The sequence below is a fragment of the Papio anubis genome, chromosome 20, assembly GCF_008728515.1.
Source record: "Papio anubis isolate 15944 chromosome 20, Panubis1.0, whole genome shotgun sequence".
Taxonomy (NCBI): Eukaryota; Metazoa; Chordata; class Mammalia; order Primates; family Cercopithecidae; genus Papio; species Papio anubis.
Window position 1 is genome coordinate 47703672 of NC_044995.1, and position 22736 is coordinate 47726407.

Here is a 22736-nt window from a genome sequence, read left to right on the forward strand (position 1 = left end):
AATCCCAGCACTTTGGGAGGCCACTCACACCTGTAATCCCAGCATTTTGGGAGGCCAAGGTGGGCGGATAACTTGACATTGGGAGTTTGAGACCAGCCTGGACAACCTGCTGAAACCCTGTCTCTACTAAAAATACAAAACTTGGTTGGACGTGGTGGTGGGCACCTGTAATTCCAGCTACTTGAGAGACTGAGGCAGGAGAATCGCTTGAACCCGGTAGGTGGAGGTTGCAGTGAGCCCAGATCAAGCCACAGCACTCCAGGTGGGGTGACAGAGTGAGACTCCATCTCAAAAAACAAAACAAAACAAAAGAATTCCCATTCAGTTGAGAGAAACAGGTGGACAAGAGTCTGGGCCCATCTAGAGACATCTTTGGAGTGGTGCAGGTTGGGGGACCCTTGGGGAGGTTTCCTGGTGGGGCACAGGGAAGGTGACTGTATGAGTGAGACCGCTGAGGAGTGAGTGGAGTTAGAGGAATAAAAAAGAGGGAGGGAGGCGTTTTCTGGACAGACAGGCCTGCCCAGACTGGCATTTAAAGAGCCACAGCTCCTCCCTAGTCCACCAAGGCCATGGGAGCTGTCCATGGTGCTAGAGCCAACACCAAGAAGCCACAGCGTGTGACCTGAGCTCGGTTCCCTGTCTGTTTTTTTTTTTTTTTTTCCCTTTGAGACAGAGTCTGGCTCTATCACCCAGGCTGGAGTACAGTGGTGCAATCTCGGCTCACTGCAACCTTCGCCTCCCGGGTTCAAGCGATTCTTCCGCCTCAGTCTCCCGAGTAGCTGGGATTACAGGCACCCACCACTACGCCAGGCTAATTTTTGTATTTTTAGTAGAAATGGGGTTTCACCATGTTGGCCAGCCTGGTCTCGAACTCCTGACCTCAGGTGATATGCCTACCTTGGTCTCCCAAAGTGCTAGGATTACAGGTGTGAGCCACTGCACCTGACCCTGTCTGTTTTCATTTAATTTAAAAATGGAAAAATTTTAATTTAGTTTAATTGTTTTGAGACAGGGTCTTGCTCTGTAGCCCAGGCTGGAATACAGGAGTGTAATCATGGCTTACTGCAGCCTCAACCTCCTGGGCTCAAGCGATCCTCCTATCTCAGCCTCCCTGGTAGTTGGGACTACAGGTGTATGCCATCACGCCTGGTTAATTTTTAAAATTTTTGTAGAGATGGGTCTTGATATTTTGCCCAGGCATACGTACCACACCCAGTGGGTGTGGATATCTTTAGGAGCCATTATTGTGCTGGCCATCCCTGAGGAACTAGTTTGGAAAGGCACAAAAGGGCTAGATTTTGTAAGATCTCGAAACTTTTCTGAAGGTGAGCACGTAGAAAATGTTCTTGTGGGCTGGGTGCAGTGACTCACACCTGTAATCCCAGCACTTTCGGAAGCTGAGGCGGGTGGATCGCTTGAGGCCGGCAGTTTGAGACCAGCCTGGCCAACACGGCGAAACCGCGTCTCTACTAAAAATACAAAAATTAGCTAGGCGGGGTGGTGGTCCCTGTAATCCCAGCTACTTGGGAGGCTGAGGCAGGAGAATCACTTAAACCCAGGAGGCAGAGGTTGCAGTGAGCCGAGATTGTGCTACTGCACTCCAGTCTGGGTGACAAAGCAAGACTCTGTCTCAATCTAAAAAAAACAAAAAACAAAAGAACAAAAAAACCCACAAACATTTATATATATATAAAATCTGCAGTCTTGGCTCTTTCTTTTCATTCTTTTAACATAACTATATATATACTATATAAATAATACTTTTATAACAATGCCCACATATAGCCCCACAGCCACCCACCTGCGCATACTCACACGCTACACACTTTTCTTTACCTAGTTATTAATACATCCTGGAGATCACTTCAACCAGCATCTAAAGCTAATCTTGATTCTGTTTTACAGCTGCATATACTAAATTCTACAGTTTCTTCAACCAGCCCATCTTATGGGTGGAGTTTGTGATGTTTCCAGACTTGTTTTTTACTTTGTTTTTAAGATAGGGTCTCACGATGTTGCCCAGGCTGGTCTCAAAACTCTTGGCCTCAAGCAATCCTCCCACCTTGGCCTCCCAAAATGCTGTGATTACAAGCATGAACCACTGAAGCTGGCCTTAGTTTTCATTTTTGTTTTTGTTTTTGTTTGTCTGTTTGTTTGTTTGAGACAAGGTCTTGCTTTGTTGCCCAGACTGGAGTGCAGTGGTACAATCCCAGCTCACTGGAGCCTCAACCTCTGGGGTTTAAGTGATCCTCCCACCTCAGCCTCCCATGTAGCTGGGACCACAGGCGCACACCACCATACCCAGCTAATTTTCTTTTCTTTTCTTTCTTTTCTTTTCTTCTTTCTTTTCTTCTTTCTTTCTTTCTTCTTTCTTTCTTTCTCTCTCTCTCCCTCCCTCCCTCCCTCCCTCTTTCTTTCTTTCTTTCTTTCTTTCTTTCTTTCTTTCTTTCTTTCTTTCTTTCTTTTTACAAGAGCACAAATCCACGTTTATTTATTGATTTTTCATTAGTTTAAATCCTTGAGGGGTACAGCATCACTCGGACTCTGTGTCCAATGGCCTTAGCAGGAAGATTGCTTCGGAATTTGGCACGAACCATGCCACTGTTTCCATGGGCCCGAGTTACCTTTCCCCAGATGACTCTGGTTTTATTTGGTTTGCCGCCAGGAGTCACTGTGTTGTTCTTTGCTTTGTATCCATAAGCGCATCTCTTGCCCAAATAGAATTCTGTTTCATCTCGGGCATAAACACCTTCAATTTTAAGAAGAGCTGTGTGTCCCTTTGGTTTTGGAGACCTCGCTTATAGCCGGCAAAAATGGCCTTGGACCACAGGCTTCCAGATATAGTTCCTTTTGGAAGTCCCGTTCCCAACAGGTCTCCTTCCTTCCTTCCTTCCTTCCTTCCTTCCTTCCTTCCTTCCTTCCTTGTTTCGAGATGGATTCTCCCTATGTTGCTTATGCTACTCTTAAACTCCCAGGCCCAACTAAGCCTCCTATCTTGGCCTCCCAAAGTTCTGTGATTGCAGGTGTGAGCCACAGTGCCTAGCCACAAAAATCTTCAATAAAATTATAGCAAACATATACAGTACTTGGCACCATGTGTTGCTTTGCATATGTTTTTGTTTATCTGTCCCTTTGTCACCTGTAATGTAAGCTTCATGTGAGATGAGAGATCCACAATTTTGTATCTTTAACCTCTAGACCTGTGGCTCTCACCTGGCGGGAGCGGGGGGATTGATCCTGCCCCCAGCAGACACCGGGCGATTTCTGGGGACATTTGTGATTGTTGCGACTGGGGGATACTGCTGTTATGGAGTGGGTGGAGGCCAGGGACGCTGCTCAGCACCCTGCAGTGCCCAGGAAGGCCCCAATCCACAGAACAATCTGGTCCCAATGTCCACAGTACTGAGCAGGAAAAATTCTGCCCTCAAAGAATGCCTGATACAGGCCGGGCGGGGTGGCTCACGCCTATAATCTCAGCACTTTGGGAGGCCAAAGTGGGTGGTCAGGAGGTCAGAAGTTCGAGACCAGCCTGGTCAACATGGTGAAACCCCATCTCTACTAAAAATACAAAAATTAGCTGGGTATGCTGGCACGCGCCTGTGGTCCCAGCTACTTGGGAAGCTGAGGCAGGAGAATCACTTGCGCCTGGGAGTGAGCTGAGATCGCGCCACTGCACTCCAGCCTGGACGACAGAGTGAGACTCCATCTCAAAAAAAAAAACTCCTAAGTGGCTGGGACTACAGGCACACGCCACCACACCTGGCTAACTTTTGTATTTTTTGTAGAGATGGGGTCTCCCTGTGTTGCCCAGACTGGTCTCAAACTCCTGGGCTCAAGCGATCCTCCTGCCTTGGCCTCCGAAGTAGCTGGGGTTACTGCTGTGAGCCACTATGCCTGGCCCGTTTCTACTTCTGAAAGCTGTTTTTTTGTTTCTTTTGTTTTGTTTTGTTTTTTGAGACAGAGTTTCACTCTTTCACCCAGGTTGGAGTGCAGTGGCTTGATCTCAGCTCACTGCAACCTCCGCCCTCTGGATTGAAGCGGTTCGCCTGCCTCAGCCTCCTGAGCAGCTGGGATTATAGGCACCTACCACCATGCCCAGCTAATTTTTTTGTATTTTTAGTAGAGATGGGTTTCACCATGTTAGCCAGGCTGGTCTCGAACTCCCGACCTCGGCCTCCCAAAGTGCTGGGATTACAGGTATGAGCCACTGCCTTCTGAAGGCTATTATGGGAACTAGATTACATTTTGCATGGAAAGCATTTAGCACAATCCTTGTAGTACATAAGAGAAAAAATGCAAGCCCGAGAAAACACTACAACAGATCCTTTGTAAAGAGATGCAGCCTTCGTTACCTAATTAGAATGGCAGGGACTTGGAGAGAGGCCATGTGCAATTAATTACCTTGTTGAACTTTAGCCAGGGCATGGCAGGGGGAGCTGCATTGGCCAGACCCACCAGACCATTCCTGGTGGCCACACATGGTCATGGAGATACAGATGGAAGAGTGCCATCCGCTAAATCACCAAATGTGGCTTCCCGCAGCACCCTGGGCTCTCCATGGAGCCTGTCCAAGAATTAGTAGTCCTGTACCTGCTGAATGCTCTTCTTACTTTAATGCTCTCGTAATACTCCATTGTCAAAAAGCCAACTGATTTGAAAGACTTCAACAAAGCAAAAGTTCATAGATGCCCAAGACCCAAGACTTCCTTTTTGTTTGTTTCGTTTTGTTTTGAGACCGAGTCTCACTCTCTCACCTGGGCTGGAGTGCAATGGCACGATCTCAGCTCACTGCAACATCTGCCTCCCAGGTTCAAGCAATTCTCCTGCCTTGGCCTCCTGAGTAGCTGGAACTACAGTCACCCACCACCTCGCCTGGCTAATTTTTGTATTTTTTAATAGAGACAGGGTTTCACCATGCTGACCAGGCTGGTCTTGAACTCGTGACCTCAGGTGATCCACCCACCTCAGCCTCCCAAAGTGCTGGGATTACAGGCAGGCGCCCGACCCCTTTTATGTGTTTTTTATTGTTTGTTTGTTTTGTTTTTGTTTTTGTTTTTGGAGACAGGGGGTTTGGCTCTGTCACCCAGGCTGGAGTGCAATGGTGTGATCTTGGCTCACTGCAACCTCTGCCTCCTGGGTTCAAGTGATCCTCCCGCCTCAACTTCCTGAGGCACCTGCTACCACGCCCATCTAACAGAAGCCCACGATGATACTTTTTGGAGTCTAGTGTTCAAAGTGGGCATCTTAGTCTGTTCAGGGTGCTACAACAAAGTACCATAGACTGGGCCGGGCGCGGTGGCTCACGCCTATAATCTCAGCACTTTGGAAGATGGAGGCGGGTGGATCACCTGAGCTCAGGAGTTTGACACCAGCCTGGCCAACATGGTGAAACCCCGTCTCTACTAAAAATGCAAAAATTAGCCGGGTGTGCTGGCGTGCGTTTATAATCCCAGCTACTCGGGAGGCTGAGGTCGGAGGATCGCCAAAGCCTGGGAGGCGGAGGTTGCAGTGAGCTGAGATTGTGCTATTGCACTCCAGCCTGGGCGACAGAGCAAGATTCCATCTCAAAACAAAACAAAACAAACAAACAAACAAATAAACAAAAAAACTGCCTAGTGGCTTGAGGGAAAGGCTTAGGCAGAAGCCCTGTTACTTTACGAGGGGCCCTTCAGAAGTTGCTGGGCTCAGTAGGTTCCTAGTCGTGTTTGAGAGTGAGCCTTGGCCGGGCGCGGTGGCTCAAGCCTGTAATCCCAGCACTTTGGGAGGCCGAGACGGGCGGATCACAATGTCAGGAGATCAAGACCATCCTGGCTAACACAGTGAAACCCCGTCTCTACTAAAAAATGCAAAAAAACTAGCCGGGCGGGTTGGCGGGCGCCTGTAGTCCCAGCTACTCGGGAGGCTGAGGTAGGAGAATGGCGTAAACCCGGGAGGCGGAGCTTGCAGTGAGCTGAGATCCGGCCACTGCACCCCAGCCTGGGCAACAGAGCAAGACTCCGTCTCAAAAAAAAAAAAAAGAGAGTGAGCCTTTCGAAGAGATATGCAGCCCAGCCTCCGGGCCGGCCAGCCTGCGGAGGCTGGTCAGGGGGTCGCCCACCTTCTTCTTCTTCATTTTTTTATGATGCTTTTTGGAGTCTAGCGTTCAAAGACCCCCCACTCTATTCCCCAGGCTGGAGTGCAGTAGCGTGATCTCGGCTCACTGCAACCCCTGCCTCTAGGGTTCAAGCGATTCTCATGCCTCAGCCTCCTGAGTAGCCGGGATTACAGGCGTGCGCCACGACGCCTGGCTAATGTTTGTATTTTTAGTAGAGTTGGGGTTTTGACATGTCGGCCAGGCTGGTCTCAAACTCCTGACCTAGGGTGATCCGCCCGCCTCGGCCTCCCAAAGTGGGGGGATTACACGTGTGAGCCACCGCGCGCGGCCCACTTCCTCATCTAGGAAGTGACTCTCCAGGACGTCACAGAGATGAGGGTCTGTGGGGGCAGAACCCAGGGCATGAAGATCCAAAAGACCCTGGTTGCCATGCCATTCCCGGGGCCATGGCGGCTTCCATGGCTTCCAGGGTTTTACCCCACTCATCTTGACCTGGCTTCTGGAAGTCCTGGAAGAGAGCAGGGCCACCACGCTGGTTTTGCATCTTCAGGAGGCGCTCAACGCCCTTGCGCTTCTCCTTGGCCAATTCATGGAAGAAGTGTCCCCTGCCTTCCGGAGCCACATCATGGTGGTGGAAATAGAAGTGCGGAGGGAGGAGGTGTAGGAGGCCCGCAGGTGCAAATTGACCAGGCGGTGGAATAATTCTGACGAATCTGGGAGCACACGGTTGGTCGGCAAGAAGGAGCTAACCACAGAAACGGTGTTGACTGGTCCGAGAAGCAGGAGAGGACTGAGAAGATGGTCCTGGAGGTTGGAAGTAGAGAGGAAATCGGAGGGTGGTCGGAGGCTGGAAGAGAGTTCCCGGATCTGTTCCGTCCAAACACTGTTGAAGCAAGAGACAGATCTGCGGGACCGCCAAACGCTCGGCTGCTTGTCAGGTTTCAATATTGTCAAGTGACTCTCCCTCCCCCTCCTTCCACGCTGCACTCTTGGGAAGGAAGTCACTATGCACAGCCCACACTCAAGAGGTGTAGAGTTACCCTCTATCTCCTTAAGGGCAGTGTAGCTACACAAATTAGGAATTCTTCTACGTAAGACATTTGTCTGTTTGCCTCCATTTATTTATTTATTCATTCAATTCTTTCTCTCTTTTTTCTTTTCTTTTCTTTCCCCTCCCTCCCTGCCCCTCCCCTCCCCTTCCCTCTCCTCTCCTCCTGTCCTTTCCCTCTCCTCTCCCTTCCTTCCCCTCTCCTCTCTTTTCCTTTTTTTTTTTTTTTTTGGAGACAGTGTATTGCTCTGTTGCCCAGGCTGGAGAACAGTGGTGTGATCTCGGCTCACTGCATCCTGACTCCCAGGTTCAGGTGATTCTCCTGCCTTGGCCTCCCAAGTAGCTGGGATTACAGGTGTGCACCACCAGGCCTGGCTAACTTTTTTTGTCTTTTTTGTTTTTGAGACAGAGTCTCGCTCTGTCGCCCAGGCTGGAGTGCAGTGGCGCGATCTCGGCTCACTGCAAGCTCCGCCTCCCGGGTTCACGCCATTCTCCTGCCTCAGCCTCCCGAGTAGCTGGGACTACAGGCGCCCACAACCGCGCCCGGCTAATTTTTTGTATTTTTAGTAGAGACGGGGTTTCACCGTGGTCTCGATCTCCTGACCTTGTGATCCGCCCGCCTCGGCCTCCCAAAGTGCTGGGATTACAGGCGTGAGCCACCGCGCCCGGCCTTTTTTTTTTTTTTGTATTTTTAGTAGGCACAGGGTTTTACCATGTTGGCCAGGCTGGTCTTGAATTCCTGACCTCAGGTGATCTGCCCACCTTGGCTTCCCAAAGTGCTGGGATTACAGGCGTGAGCCACCAAGCCCAGCCCTTTCTTTTCTCTTTTTTGAGACAAGGTCTCACTCTGGAGTGCAGTGGTACAGTCACAACTCACTGCAGCCTTGACCGCCCAGGCTCAAGTGATCCTCCTACCTTAGCCTCCTGAATAGCTGGGACCACAGGCATGTACCATCATGTCCAGCTAATTAAAAAAAAAAAAATTGTAAAGATGGGATCTTGCTATGTTGCCCAGGCTAGTCTCAAACTCCTAAGACTCAAGATCCTCCTGCTTCAGCCTCTTAAAATGTTGGGATTACAGATGTGAGCCACGGTGCCTGGCCTATCATTTATTTATATCCAGTTGTGAACACAGGAGGCAGAGACCATGGGAGCCACCTGAAGAATCATTCTGAGGCTAGATGCAAAAAATTAAAAAACTAGCTGGCTGTGGTGGTGGGGCTTGTGGCATGGGTGGGGCTGGAGCAGAGACCTCTACATCTGAGTGGTTTTTTTTTTTTGAGACAGAGTCTCGCTCTGTCGCCCGGGCTGGAGTGCAGTGGCCGGATCTCAGCTCGCTGCAAGCTCCGCCTCCCGGGTTTACACCATTCTCCTGCCTCAGCCTGCCGAGTAGCTGGGACTACAGGCGCCCGCCACCACGCCCAGCTAGTTTTTTTGGTATTTTTTTAGTAGAGACGGGGTTTCACCGTGTTAGCCAGGATGGTCTCGATCTCCTGACCTCGTGATCCGCCCATCTCGGCCTCCCAAAGTGCTGGGATTATAGGCTTGAGCCACCGCACCCGGCCCACATCTGAGTGGTTAAAGGGAAGGTGGGGCTCAGAAACAGAGGCAGGGTTTGTGCAGAGACCATAATTGAGTGGGTAAAGGGAAGGCGGGGCTTCGAGAAAGAGGCGGAGCTTGTGGCAGGGATGGGGCTGGAGCAGAGACCTCCACATCTGAGTGGTTAAAGGGAAGGCAGAGCTCCAAGAAAAAGGCGGGGCTTGTGGCATGGGTAGGGGTTGAGCAGAGACCACCTATGAGTGAGTAAACGGAAGGCAGGGCTTTGAGTAAGAGGCAGGACTTGTAGCATGGGCAGGACTTGATCAGATACCTCCATATGTGAGTGGTTAAAGGGAATGTGGGTCTCCAAGAAAGAAGAGGGGCTTCTAGCATGGGCGGGGCTTGAGCAGAGACCTCCACCTTTAGGTAGTTAAGAGGAGGGCGGGGCTCTGCGTAGGAGGCGGGGCCTCGAGGCCGGGCCGGTCACGAGGCGGTGTCTCCCCAGCCTAAGAGAAGGAAGCGAGAAGGTGCGGGCTTCGCGCAGGGGGCGGGGCTTGGGGCGCGTGGCTGGGCGCGAGCGGCACGCGGCTCGGGGGCGCGGCAGGTGACGTCAGGGGGCACGCTGGGCTCGGGGAAGACGCCAAGATGGCGGCAAGTCACTACTTCGGCTTCGCGCAGGGCAGCGACCTGCAGTACAGGTAACAGCTCCGCCGCGCCGGCCCCTGCCAGTCCCGGCTCCTGCAGCCTGGCCAGGACCCCGCCTGCCCCTCCTCCCGTCCCGCGCACCTGGCCCGGGCCAGGCCCCAGCCCCAGTCCCGGCCCCAGCCCCAGCCCCAACCTGGACCCCCGGCCTGTGGAGAGCCGCGGCGCCGGGAGGAGCCGGCGGGGCTGCCTCAGGTTCGGCACCGGGCGGGACGCGGGCTCCGGGGCTCCGGCTGAGACGTCTCTGCAGCCGACGGTGTCTATCCGCGGGAGCGGGGGGGGGGGGCTTCTGAAGTGGGAGGGGGCCTGGGCCTGGGCCTCTGCGGGGTGGGGGGGTCAGCTCCTGATGGGGACGCCCCGAGGAGGGCAGCGAGGGGGAACAGACCCGGGAGGGTGACTGGCCGGGGGGCGTGGGGGGGGGGACAGAGTAGAGGAGGGGGAGGGGACGGGAATTGACCCAATGCAGAGAGGAGACCTGGGAGGTGCCTGGCCGGGGAGGGGGTGGGGATGGGCAGAGAGGAGCTGACCCCTGATTGCTGGTAGGGGAAGAGAAGACAGACACCTGGGATTGTGCCTGGCCGGGCCAGGAGGAGGGCAAGAGCTTAGCTGACCCCTAATTGCTGGTAGGGGAAGAGAAGACACAGACCTAGGAGGGTGTCTGGCTGGGCAGGAGGAGGGGAAGGGCAGAGGGGCATTGACCCCCGATTGCCGGGGTAGGAGAAGACACAGACCTGGGAGGGTGCCTGGCGGGGCAGGGGGATGGACAGAGGGGAGCTGACCCCCGATTATTGGTAGGGGAGGAGAAAACAGATCAGCGAGGATTCCCAGCTGGGCAGGAGGAAGCCACAGTCGAGGGTGAACTGGCCGCTGATGGGGGTAAGAGAGAAGACAGAAACCTGGGAGGGTGCCTGACTGAACAGAGGAGGGCTAGAGCGGAGCTGACCCCTGATTGCTGGTAGGGAAAGAGAATACAGACCTGGGAGGGTGTCCGGCTGGGCAGGAGGAGGGGAAGGGCAGAGGGGTGTTAACCCCCAATTGCTGGAGGAGGAGAAGGCAGAGACCTGGGAGGGTTCCCGGCTGGGCAGGGGGCAGCCACATTCGATTGTAGGGTTCACTGACCCTGATGATGGGGGTAGGGGAGAAGGCAGAGACCTGGGAGGGTACCCCAGGCAGGGGCAGAAACAGAGGTTGGTGTGGGGAACTGAGGCCTGATTGGGGAAGGGGGACAGAGACTTGGCGGGAAGCCAGTAAGATGTGGGAGGAGGTCCTGAGGTCAAATAAGAGGGTGGGCACCTGGGTTTCCAGGGAACTGGGACCCTTCTGGGACAGTGAGGCGGGAGAAAGGGCACTGAGTGTTTGGGTATTTATGATCCTTTTCTAGGTCTTACATATCTAGTTGTTTGGGAGGGGAGAGAGAGAAAGGATCCTGGAGGAGAGATGGCAGGGGATGGGGACACACTGGGAACTGGCCAGGGGCAGGAGGGCTCAGTGGGTAGGGACACAGGGTAAGTTTGTACCCTGAATGTACAAACACACACTCTACACTCTTCTCCCAGGCCTGCTCCTCGGAACATCTCTGCTATCTTCAGCTCTTCCGTCTGCCCCCAAGACTAGAGTCCCAGTCTGAAAGCCAGGGCTGGCATCTCTGGAGGGGGCAGATCCCCCCACAACAGTTGATGATTTCCGCGTGTCACCCTTGTGTTGGTTTCCAGCTGTTAGCTTGCTATAACCTTGTGGGTCACAGCCCCTGCTGAGCCCCCACAGATACAAACCACCCCTTGGGCACCTCATAGAGGGGCCTCTGCTGAGCTCTGGGGTCTTTGCTCCCCCGCGGTGTTCCTACTCCATTTCAGCACGTGGAAGAGAGATCTAGGCTGGTGTTTCAGCCTCCCGCGGTGGAGCGGCAGTGCCCATCCTTCCACCAGTGGCTGTGATATTGCTGTGCCCTTTCCAGTGGATTCACAAAGAGAAACCACCCAGGGCTTGGAAACTAGGGCTGTGGGAATGAGGAGTGCACCTGTTTCCTGCGCTTGGAGGGGTTTCTCCGATGGAGTACTTGGCTAGTAATGGATTTCCTATTAGGGAAAGAATCTATGACCTGCTGATTTCCCAGAACGGAACGTTTAATTTTTATTTGATCTTCTCTTTGGCTTTCTTCATCCTCAGTGGTGTTTCGCTGGCCGGTGCTCAGTTAAAGCGGCTTGACTCAGCTAGCACTCCAGGCTGGTAGAAACTTCTGGACACATTCCACCCCTCTGCCTGCTAGCTCTTCCTTCTTTTCTCTTCCTCTTCTTTCTTTCTCCATCGCATTCTTCCATCAGACGTGGAAAATCACTTGAATATTATGCTTGCTATTAAAATTACCTTCCACAGGAGAAACTGAATGTTTATGTTGTTCAAATAGGTAATTGCTAAACTTCAGTAGCCGCTTCTGTCTTGATTTGAATTAATGTGCTTATACATTTTAGCGTTTTAGTGCAGCTGCCTTCTGTGTTCTGATGGCTTAGGTGATATAGTACACACATAACCAAGGGTGTGAAACTGCCACGAACCCGGTGTTGAGTTGTTGAGTTAGTCCCTCCTTGAATTGCTCCAGGGAAAATGTGTTCTTCCTTAAGAAAAGAGTAAGCTGGCCGGGCGCGGTGGCTCAAGCCTGTAATCCCAGCACTTTGGGAGGCCGAGGCGGGTGGATCATGAGGTCAGGAGATCGAGACCATCCTGGCTAACATGGTGAAACCCCGTCTCTACTAAAAATACAAAAAACTAGCCGGGCGTGGTGGCGGGCGCCTGTAGTCCCAGCTACTCGGAGGCTGAGGCAGGAGAATGGCGTGAACCTGGGAGGCGGAGCTTGCAGTGAGCCGAGATCGCGCCACTGCACTCCAGCCTGGGTGACACAGCGCGAGACTCCGTCTCAAAAAAAAAAAAAAAAAAAAGAAAAGAGTAAGCTATGAACTAAAACTCAGAATAACACTGGAATCATAGCAAAATGCATTTCAGTCTCATAAAACCTTGAAACAAGATGATATGCATTATTTGAATGACTTTAGGTTAACTAGACATTCTTTCTTGCAGGAAATGACTTTTGTTTAGAAACATTGGCTGCTTTTAAAGTATATAAGTTTTGGCCGGGCGTGGTGACTCATGACTGTAAACCCAGCACTTTGGGAGGCTGAGGCAGGCGGATCGCTTGAGGTCAGGCATTCGAGACCAGCCTGGCCAACATGGTGAAACCCTGTCTCTCCTAAAAATACAAAAATTAGCCAGGCATGTTGTCGCACGCCTGTAATCCCAGCTACTTGGGAGGCTAAGGCAGAAGAATCGCTTGAACCTGGGAGGTGGAGGTTGCTGTGAGCTGAGATCATTGCGTCACTGCACTCCAGCCTGGGCGACAGGGTGAGACTGTCTCAAACAAACAAAAAAGTACCTATGTTTTATATAACCTGCCATGAGAAAACTGATCAGATAACAGATTTTGTGTACCAATTTTATGGCAGCATTTGGACAGCAGTATTTACAAAAGCCTGTTTCAAGAATTGCCAAAACAAAGACGGCAATTTATTTTTTAGGAGTTTTGGGTAGGTGTTCCTTTTTTTTTTTTTTTTTTTTTTTTTGAGGTGGAGTCTTGCTCTGTCGCCCAGGCTGGAATGCAGTGGTGTGATCTCGGCTCACTGGAAGCTCCGCCTCCCGGGTTCACGCCATTCTCCTGCCTCAGCCTCCTGCGTAGCTGGGACTACAGGCACCCGCCACTGTGCCCGGCTAATTTTTTGATTTTTAGTAGAGATGGGGTTTCACCGTGATCTTGATCTCCTGACCTTGTGATCTGCCCGCCTCGGCCTCCCAAAGTGTTGAGATTACAGGCGTGAGCCACCGCGCCTGGCTGGGTAGGTTTTCTTAGCTTATAAAATTGATAACCAGGCAGGGTGCGGTGGCTCATGCTGTAATCCCAGCACTTTGGGAGGCCGAGGCGGGCGAATCATGAGGTCAGGAGTTCAAGACCAGCCCGGCCAGCATGGTGAAACCCCGTCTCTACTAAAAATACAGAAAATTGGCTGGGCATGGTGGTGGGCGCCTGTAGTCCCAGTTACTCGGGAGGCTGAGGCAGGAGAATGGCGTGAACCCGGGAGGCGGAGCTTGCGGTGAGCCGAGATTGCGCCACCTCACTCCACCTTGAGCCCAGGAGTTTGAGATTAGCCTGGGCAAAATGATGAGACCTTTCCCCCCATCTCTATAAAAAAATTAACAATTAGCTAGATGTGGTGGTGTGCACCTATAGTCCCCAGCTGCTTGGGAGGCAGAGGGAAGAGGATCACCTGAGCTCAGGAGTTTGAGGCTATAGTGAGTTGGGATTGTGACACCGGTCTTCAGCCTGGGCAACAGAGCAAGACACTGTCTCTAAAACAAATGAACAAAAAATGATAATCATAGCCCTGGGTAGGAATTTCCTTGACATTTTCATCCATAAATAGGGTTGGTATCTGAGCTGCTTAGTTGTTGGTCAGTGAGAATGGGATGCACATTCACTCTTGAAGGCATGAGAAAAGTTTACAGTTACCTGTTGATGAAGTTGATTATCTTTATTTTATTTTATATGATCTTATGAATCTCATAGTTTTTTTAGAAGTTGAATTAGTGCTGCAAGTATTCAGAATGAAACATTAATCCCATGTGGAAAACTGAATGCAGCAGCGCTTTTAATTAGCACTGAGCTCAGGCCGGGCGCGGTGGCTCACACTTGTAATCCCAGCACTTGGGGAGCCTGAGGCGGGCGGATCACCTGAGGTCAGGAGTTCGAGACCAGCCTGACCAACATGTTGAAACCCCGTTTCTACTAAAAATACAAAAAATTAGCCAGATGTAGTGGTAGGCACTTGTAATCCCAGCTACTCGGGAGGCTGAGGCAGGAGAATCGCTTGAACCTGAGAGGCGGAGGTCGTCGTGAGCCAAGATTGCACCACTGCACTCCAGCCTGGGTGACAGAGTGGGAGACTCTGTCAAAAAAAAAAAAAAAAAAAAAAAAAAGAATTGCAGAGTGGTGGGAGGTGACGGCCGGCGGCCTCTGCCGTTACCTTTCTCTTCGTTTAGCGGTTTTGTCATAGTTCCACCAGTATTACACAGTCGGCTAGCTGTGCCTTTGCATTCTTGTTAAATCTAAGTTAGAGGACTACTGGCTTTTGGTGTAATTCTTGATGTCCTGTCCAGAGAATCTCTGTCTGTCTGTTTGTTTGTCTGTTTGTTTGTGAGACAGGGTCTCACTCTGTTGCCCAGGCTGGAGTGCAGTAGCACAGGCTCGGCTCACTCCAGCCTGTAACTTCTGGGCTCAGGCAGTTTTCCCACCTCAGCTTCCTGGAGTGGCTGGGACTACAGGTGCACACCACCATGCCTGGCGATTTTTATTTTTGTAGATAGGGTCTTGCTATTTTGCCCAGGCTGGTCTTGAACCGGCCTGAAGGGACCTCCCGCCTTTCCCTCCTAAAGTGCCGGGATTACAGGCACTTCCTCCCTGCAATTAAATTCTGACACTGTTAGCATACATTATAAGCTGGACTCCTTCCCCTGGAGAACTTCAGGAAGTGGGAGGCAGGGTTGGAATGCCATCACACTCTATTAGTCATGGGCAGGATGCTCGCTGCTGGTTATTGATTCTCCGTGTGAGGTGAGTCCCGGGCACCTGATACTGACTGAGCCCTCCCGTGATCCTTGGGATCGGTGTTGTGAAGCCCATTTTGCTGATAAGGAAACTGAGGCTTGGGGGAAGTCACTGGACTGATGTGGGGGCCCAGTGGTCGCCTCGGCTAGGAATCAGCCCAGGCCAGTGCCTCACTCACAGTCAGGGCTGCCGGAGCCTAGAGAGGCAGCCATGGTGTCGAACCCAGCCCTGACCACGTCAGCTTAGCAGTGGCACCTGTGGTAGACTGTGTTATTGCCATCCTTTACGCTGTCACCTGCACCCTGCCCTGCTAGTTCGGGCCCGGTCAGATAGTAGTTTAGGGCTACATCCTTCAAACATTAAAAAAGACATGGCCAGGCGTGGCAGTGCACACCTGTAGTCCCAGCACTTTGGGAGGCTAAGGAGGGAGGATTGCTTGAGGCCAGGAAGTTGAGGCTGCATTGAGCTATGATCGCACCACTGCACTCCAGCCTGGGCGACAGTGCGACACCCTGTCTAAAAAAAACAAAAAAACAAGAGCCCCTCCCCGCAGTGGGGACATTGAGATAGCACATGGCCCCGTGTCACTGGGAAAGTAATGGTGACCCAACCCATCTCTCTCAGAAATGTCTCCCGGGCAGCAGGTAGCTTGAGAAAGACCCGGAGCCCATGCTGACCGTGGGAGCAGCTTGGCAGCCCAGTGCCAGTGACAGAACCTGCTGATACCTCCGATGGGAGCCCCTGTCTGCCAGGTGTGGCTGCGACTGGCTTCAGAAGGAAGCCAACCTGGTCATACCCAGCCCAGACGCCACGTTCACCCTCCTGCAGGCCTCCAGGTCCTTCCAGTGGAAACCCCACCCGCCAAGGCCAGCCCCGTCCCTTTGAGCTTAGGTCCAGGGAGCACAGGCTGCCCTGGAGAATCCGATGTCGCCACCATGGGGGCCAGGGCGCATGCCCCTGAATGGACTCCTACCACTAGGTCCAGAAAGCCCCAGGAAAGTGAGACCGTGGACCCTTCAAGCTGTTTGCACATCCTAATCAGTCACTGCGCCTCCGCTGCACCTGTTCTTTCAGGGCGCACGACCCTGCAGGAGCGAGGGGGGCTTGCCCCTTCCAGTGCCGCTGTGGTCTTTTTCAAGCCCTTCTCAGCAAGGCTGAGATACGAGTTAGATGCCGAACTCCTCAGAAGAGAATCTGAGTTAGAGGCTGAACTCCTTAGAAGAGAATCGGAGAGGCAGCTGCTGGCTGCAGGTAAAAACTTGGATTGAAGTATATTTTTTGGAAACCTTTTCAAATAATAGGACTTGGGGTCTGAGCTCCTATACAAGAAATTAGGTAGATTGAATATTTTTGAAGTGTGGATTTTGTTTTTTCATCTTGTTTTAGAACCAAAAGTTAGGCCAGGTGTGGTGGCTCACACTTGTAATCCCAGCATTTGGGGAGGCTGAGGCAGGCAGATCACCTGAGCTCAAGAGTTCCAGACCAGCCTGGCCAACGTGGTGAAACCCCATCTCTACTGAAAATACAAAAATTACCTGGGTGTGGTGGTGGGTACCTGTAATCCCAGCTACTTGGGAGGCTGAGGCAAGAGAATCGCTTGAACCTGGGAGGCGGAGGTTGCAGTGAGCTGAGATTGTGCCATTGCACTCCAGCCTGGACAACCGAGTGAGACTCCATCTCAAAATAAAAAAAAGAACCAGGCCGGGCGCGGTGGCTCAAGCCTGTAATCCCAGCACTTTGGGAGGCCGAGACGGGCGGATCACGAGGTCAGGAGATCGAAACCATCCTGGCTAACACGGTGAAACCCCGTCTCTAGTAAAAAATACGAAAAACTAGCCGGGTGAGGTGGCGGCGCCTGTAGTCCCAGCTACTCAGGAGGCGGAGGCAGGAGAATGGCGTGAACCCAGGAGGCGGAGCTTGCAGTGAGCTGAGATCTGGCCACTGCACTCCAGCCTGGGCGGCAGAGCGAGACTCCGCCTCAAAAAAGAAAATAGAAAATAAAAAAAAGAACCGAAAATTGGCTCATACACATTGGGGCAGAAGTAAATTCCTAGGAGACTTTTTACTCCATTCCCCTGCCTCAGCCTCCCAAGTAGCTGGGACTGGAGGCGCCCACCACCTCGCCCGGCTAGTTTTTTGTATTTTTCAGTAGAGACGGGGTTTCACCGTGTTAGCCAGGATGGTCTCGAACTCCTGACCTCGTGATCCGCCCATCTCGGCCTCCCAAAGTGCTGGGATTACAGGCTTGAGCCACCGCGCCCGGCCTGTTTCTGGATTTTTAATAGTTTTATTTTGTATTTGTCTCTTGTCTGGGTCTACCAACATGTGTATTTAGAATGATCAGAACAAATACATCAGATTTAAAAGCATTTTCGAATGGCCCTGGAAAACAGTCTTTTCACGTGAGTGTAATGAATATCGGTGTTCTTTCCTGGGGCTCTGGGGGTCATGGGACAAAGGCCCTGATCAAGATAAATAGGCAGCCCTAGAAAAATAAGGAAAACACTTAGAAAGGGGACTTGTAAACCTTGTGTTCATACTCTTTGTATTTTATTATTATTATTATTTAGACAGGGTCTCACTCTGTTGCCCAGGCTGGAGTGCAGTGGCGCGATCTTGGCTCACTGCAACATTTGGCTCACGAGTTCAGGCAATCAAACAGCCTCCCCAGTAGCTGGGATTACAGGCGCATGCCACCAGACCCGGCTAATTTTTGTATTTTAGTAGAGAGAAGGTTTCACGATGTTGGCCAGGCTGGTCTCAAACCCCTGATCTCAGGTGATCTGCCTGCCTCAGCCTCCCAAAGTGCTGGGCTTACAGGCGTGAGCCACCGTGCCCAGCCCTATTTCAGTTATTTTTTGAGGTAGGGTCTCACTGTGTCACCCAGGCTGGAGCACAGTGGTGCGATCATAACTTAATGCAGCCTCAACCTCCTGGCCTCAAGCAGTCCTCCCTCCTTGGCCTCCTAAGTAGTTGGGATTTCAGGTACACACCACCACACCAGGCTAAATGAATTTTTTGTAGAGACGGGGTTTTGCCATTGGCCAGGCTGGTCTCAAACTTCTGAGCTTAAGTCATCCACCTGCATCGGCCTCCCAAAGTGCTGGGATTACAGGTGAGCCACCGTGCTCTGTTCAACTTTAATTTAATTTAATTTTATTTTATTTTATTTATTTATTTATTTATTTATTTATTTATTTTTTGAGACGGAGTCTTGCTCTGTCGCCCAGGCTGGAGTGCAGTGGCCGGATCTCAGCTCACTGCAAGCTCCGCCTTTCGGGTTTACGCCATTCTCCTGCCTCAGCCTCCCAAGTAGCTGGGACTACAGGCACCCGCCACCTCGCCCGGCTAGTTTTTTGTATTTTTTAGTAGAGACGGGGTTTCACCGTGTTAGCCAGGATGGTCTCGATCTCCTGACCTCGTGATCCGCCCGTCTCGGCCTCCCAAAGTGCTAGGATTACAGGCTTGAGCCACCGTGCCCGGCTCAACTTTAATTTTAAAGTTGCCAGATTTCTTTTAGCTAGAAAGTTAATTTGTAAATATTTTGGGGAATGACACTTCTTTTTTTGGCGGATATGTTGCTTTGGGCAGGTTTTTCTCCCCTAAGGTAAGTTCCATTTGCCTTTTTAAATGGACCTACGGCAAGTCATTTACTTGTCGCGGTTGGTGGAGAGTGGAGAGGCGGCATGGCTCTGATTCTGCGTCACTGTGGATCTGGGAAGGCCAGTCCTGCTTCAGGAGGTGAAGTCTGTGGTGAGCTCTGTCCCTCGGGAGCAGAGTGACCTGTAATGTCCCCAGGCCCTTGCCATGGATGTATAAAGAGCTGGGGATGTCTGTTGTTTTGAGTGTCGCTGGGCTGTGGTTGTCTAAAGAGCCAGGAGTGTCTATTGTTTTAAGTGTCGTTTGGCCGTGGATGTATAAAGAGCCAGTGGTGTCTGTTGTTTTGAGTCGTTGGTTGAGTCCAGGTTGGTGGTTCGAGGCCGGTTGTAGTTGCTCATGAGAACCTGGGATTTGCCATCTTGTCCTGCCCTTGACATGAGTGGCTCATGAGCCAGCACAGACGGGGCTCTGCAGGCCGTTCGGTTTCTTAAAGCAGCAGGAGAGGGCTGGAACAGGAGACGACCCCTCCTTGTTCCTGAGATGTGGGCCAGTTTGGTGCACAAGAGTAAAAAGGTGTTGCTATAGTGAGCCGCTGCTGCTTCTGGGACGGCACGTAGCTAATGCTTTCTCTAGCGTGATTGGCATGGTATCGTCAGGATGGTGTTCTCAAGCACCTGCCTGGTGGGGCTCACCACGCAGCCGCCTCCACATGGGACCATGTTCCTTCTCAGAGCAGAGGACAAGCCCATCAGTCCCACTGCTGCACAGCCTGGCTCGCCCCTGAGGCTCGGGAAACTCGACGCCCAGGCTCTGGAATCCAGTTCCCACCTCAAGAACCTGACGCCCTATGGTGGCTCCGTCCTGAGGAACCAGGTGGGTCCCGGTTTGGAGCTGGCTTCTTGACTCCATTCAAAAGAAGACGGTTTGAAAGTGAGCCTGGGATAATAAAATCCTTTCGGACTGGGTGCAGTGGCTCACGCCTGTTATCCCAGCATTTTGGGAGGCCAAGGCAGGAGGATTGCTTGAGCCCTGGAGTTTGCGACCAGCCTGAGCAACATAGTGAGACCCTCATCTCTTAAAAAAAAAAAAAAAAAAAAAATCAGCCAAGCATGGTGGTGCACACCTGTAGTTCCAGCTGCTCGGGAGGATGAGGCGGGAGCGTCACTTGAACCCAGGAGTTTGAGGCCACAGGGAGCTATGATTGTGCTGCTGCTCTCCAGCCTGGGAGACAGAGCAAGACCCTGACTCAAAAAGCAAAGAAGTCCTTTTGGTATCTTCCCAAGGATTGAGTTAACAGAACTCCTTTCTGACACGTTGGGACATCTTGGGGGTTTCTGGATCTGAAATGGGTATTTTACGTGGAGACTGCACCTAAGGGTTTCATGGTCAGAAAAAAGAGAAAGAAAAAAACTGGTTACAAAATCAGGACTGTTATGGGTATGAATGTGTAAGATGCATTTTGAATATAAAACCCTTGTGAACAGAAGTGCCAAAAAATGAAATTCTGGGGGGGGTGTGTGTGTGGTGTGTGTACACACAGCAATTGAAACATCATCTTACTGCCAGTAAAACAGACTTGAAAATAGTCTCCCTGATGAAGGACTTGACTGGGCGCATCAGCATCTGGTGTGGCAGGGCACGTTGTCGCTCTGGCCCCTGAGGCACTGCGCCCTCCACCTGGGTGCGCCAAGGCCAGAACGCTGGAGTGCGGGTGTTCTCCAGGGTCACGGAAGTCGGTGGCTGGATGAGTCAGGGTCTCTAGAGGGACAGGAATCACAGGATACAGGTCTCCATGAAAGGGAGCTTATCCAGGAGAAGTGATTCGCACGGTCACAAGGTAAAGTCCCAGCTAGGCCGTCTGCAGGCTGAGGAGCAAGGACGCCAGGGGTGGGTCAGTCCGAGTCCCCAAACCTCAAAAATCGGGAAGCCAACAGAGCAGCCTTCAGTCTGTGACCGGAGGCCCGAGAGTCCCTGGCCAGCTGCTGGTGTAAGCCCAAGAGTCCAAAAACTGAGGAACTTGGAGTCTGATGTTCGAGGGCAGGAAGCACCCAGCACGGGAGAAAGAGGAAGGCCAGAAGACTCAGCCAGTCCAGTCCTTCCACGTTCCTCTGCCTGCTTTTATCCTGGCCGCACTGGCAGCTGATTAGATGGTGGCCACCCAGAGTGAGGGCGGGGCTGCCTCTCCCTGTCCACTGACTCAAATGTGACTCTCCTTTGGCAGCCCCCTCACAGACACACCCAGGACAATACTTTGCATCCCTCAGTCCAATCAAGTTGACACTCAGTATTAACCAACACAGGGCCTATGATATTTCCGCTTCCAGCTGGGTGACCTCAGCCTTCATCTCCGTCTGCCATGGGGGTGATAGAGAAATAGGTGATGAGCTGTGTTCGGGAAGAAAGAGTCCTTATTTTTAATTATGTGGCTTTTTTTTTTTTTTGAGACGAAGTCTCACTCTGTCGCCCAGGCTGGAGTGCAGTGGCGTGATCTCGGCTCACTGCAACCTCCGCCTCCCGAGTTCAAGTGATTCCCATGCCTCAGCCTCCCGAGTAGCTGGGATTACAGGCACCCACCACCGTGCCTGGCTGATTTTTGTATTTTTAGTAGAGACAGTGTTTCACCATGTTGGCCAGACTGGTCTTGAACTCCTGACCTCAGGTGATCCTCTTGCCTTGGCCTCCCAGAACACTGGGATTATAGGTGCGCCTGGCCAAGTCCTTGTTTTTAGAAAGAACGAACGATGACATTTCTCAGCCTGTGATTCTAGGAAAATCTTTATTTCCACTTGAGTTTTTCCTTGGACTCTAAATGTTTTTTGGGTTTTGTGTGTGTGTGTTCCCATTGAGTTATTCAATGCAGTGTTCAGTAGAAATCATTATACACAGAGAGAGAATGACCCATCTTCCTGGCTGTCCCTAGGACATTTCGCCACCTGCCTCTACCTGCAGATCCCACCCGTGTCCGTCTGAAGTGTGGACCACATCCAAGCCTACTCCGTTCCTTCGGAGCAAACGAGAGCATGGCCCCACGGAAAGAGCTCTAGGCCAGGGGACGTGGGTGGCTCAGATGGGTCCATTCCATCCCCTAGGCCTCGACGTCCCCTTGAGCTTGGCGGCCACATGAACAAAATGAGATCAGTGGGGCTCGCCAGCTTTGCATCCCAAAATTCAGCTTAGAAGGATGTACCTGAAAAAGCTTGACTTCCCAAAACAAACTCTCTGACCAAAAAGCCATCAAAAGACATTAGCCTGGGGCCTGAAGGTGGGAGTGCCAGGCAGGACTTGTAGACGTTTGTCACCATAGTTTGTAAGCCCAGGTTAGCCCAGGCTCTCCATTTCCCGCCCGCGCTGTTCTCCCCTCCCAGGCAGACAGCACCAGCGCGTGCTTGTTGTCATGGAGACGGCAGCCATCTCTGGCGTGGTACAGTGGCACACTTCCTTCCAGGAAAAGGTGACTCCGAACAGCAGCAGCAGCAGCAGACAGCCTGGGCTCATGGGTTATGGGCAGGCTTTACTGAGAGTAAATTCATGACTTTTTTTTTTTTTTTTTTTGAGAAAGGGTCTCACTTCGTTGCCCAGGCTGGAGTGCAGTGGCGCAATCCTGGCTCACTGCAACCTGTGCCTCCTGGGTTCAAGCGATTCTCGTACCTCAGCCTCCTGAGTAGCTGGGATTACAGGCATGCACCACCATGCCTGGCTTTTTTTTTTTTTTTTTTTTGTATACGCCATGTTGGCCAGGCTGGTCTTGAACTGATCTCCAATGATCCTCCTGCCTCGGCCTCCCAAAGTGCTGGGATTACAGGTGTGAGCCACTGTGCCCAGCTAATTTTTGTATTTTCAGTAGAGATGAGGGCTTGCTATGTTGACCAGATTGGTCTCGAATTCCTGACCTCAAGTGATCCGCCCACCTCAGCCTCCCAAAGTGCTAGGATCACAGGTGTGAGGCACTGCGCCTGGCCGGTTTGTGACTTCTTTTTTTTTTTTTTTTTTTGAGATGGAGTCTTGCTCTGTCGCCCAGGCTGGAGTACAGTGGCCAGATCTCAGCTCACTGCAAGCTCCGCCTCCCGAGTTTACGCCATTCTCTTGCCTCAGCCTCCCGAGTAGCT

At 51.9% G+C, this 22736-nt stretch overlaps 1 protein-coding gene, 1 long non-coding RNA gene and 2 pseudogenes across 9 annotated transcripts in view; 2 read left to right on the forward strand and 2 right to left on the reverse strand.

Moving 5' to 3' along the window:
- Positions 1-2474: 2474 nt before the first annotated feature.
- On the reverse strand, positions 2475-3096 carry LOC108583166 (annotated as a pseudogene). Its single transcript, XR_004180217.1, has 2 exons — positions 3087-3096; positions 2475-2847 (listed from the first exon to the last, which is right to left on the reverse strand). The product of XR_004180217.1 is annotated as a 60S ribosomal protein L35a pseudogene (transcript).
- A 3234-nt stretch (positions 3097-6330) lies between these two features.
- On the reverse strand, positions 6331-7026 carry LOC108583165 (annotated as a pseudogene). The gene has a single exon (XR_004180211.1). The product of XR_004180211.1 is annotated as a ferritin light chain pseudogene (transcript).
- Positions 7027-9286: 2260 nt separating this feature from the next.
- Positions 9287-22736, forward strand: part of ZFR2 (zinc finger RNA binding protein 2) — a 67216-nt gene continuing 53766 nt past the window's right edge. For all 6 annotated transcript variants that reach the window (XR_004180417.1, XM_031660117.1, XM_031660116.1 and 3 more), the window contains exon 1: positions 9287-9379. Coding sequence is in view for 5 of the 6 variants with exons in the window: in XM_031660117.1 (XP_031515977.1) it covers positions 9327-9379 (53 nt within the window). In the remaining variant the exon portion in view is untranslated. The remainder of the gene's footprint in view (positions 9380-22736) is intronic.
- On the forward strand, positions 10260-11758 carry LOC108583224. The gene is made up of 2 exons (XR_001897586.1): positions 10260-10338; positions 10940-11758. It is a non-coding gene; the product is annotated as an uncharacterized LOC108583224 (long non-coding RNA).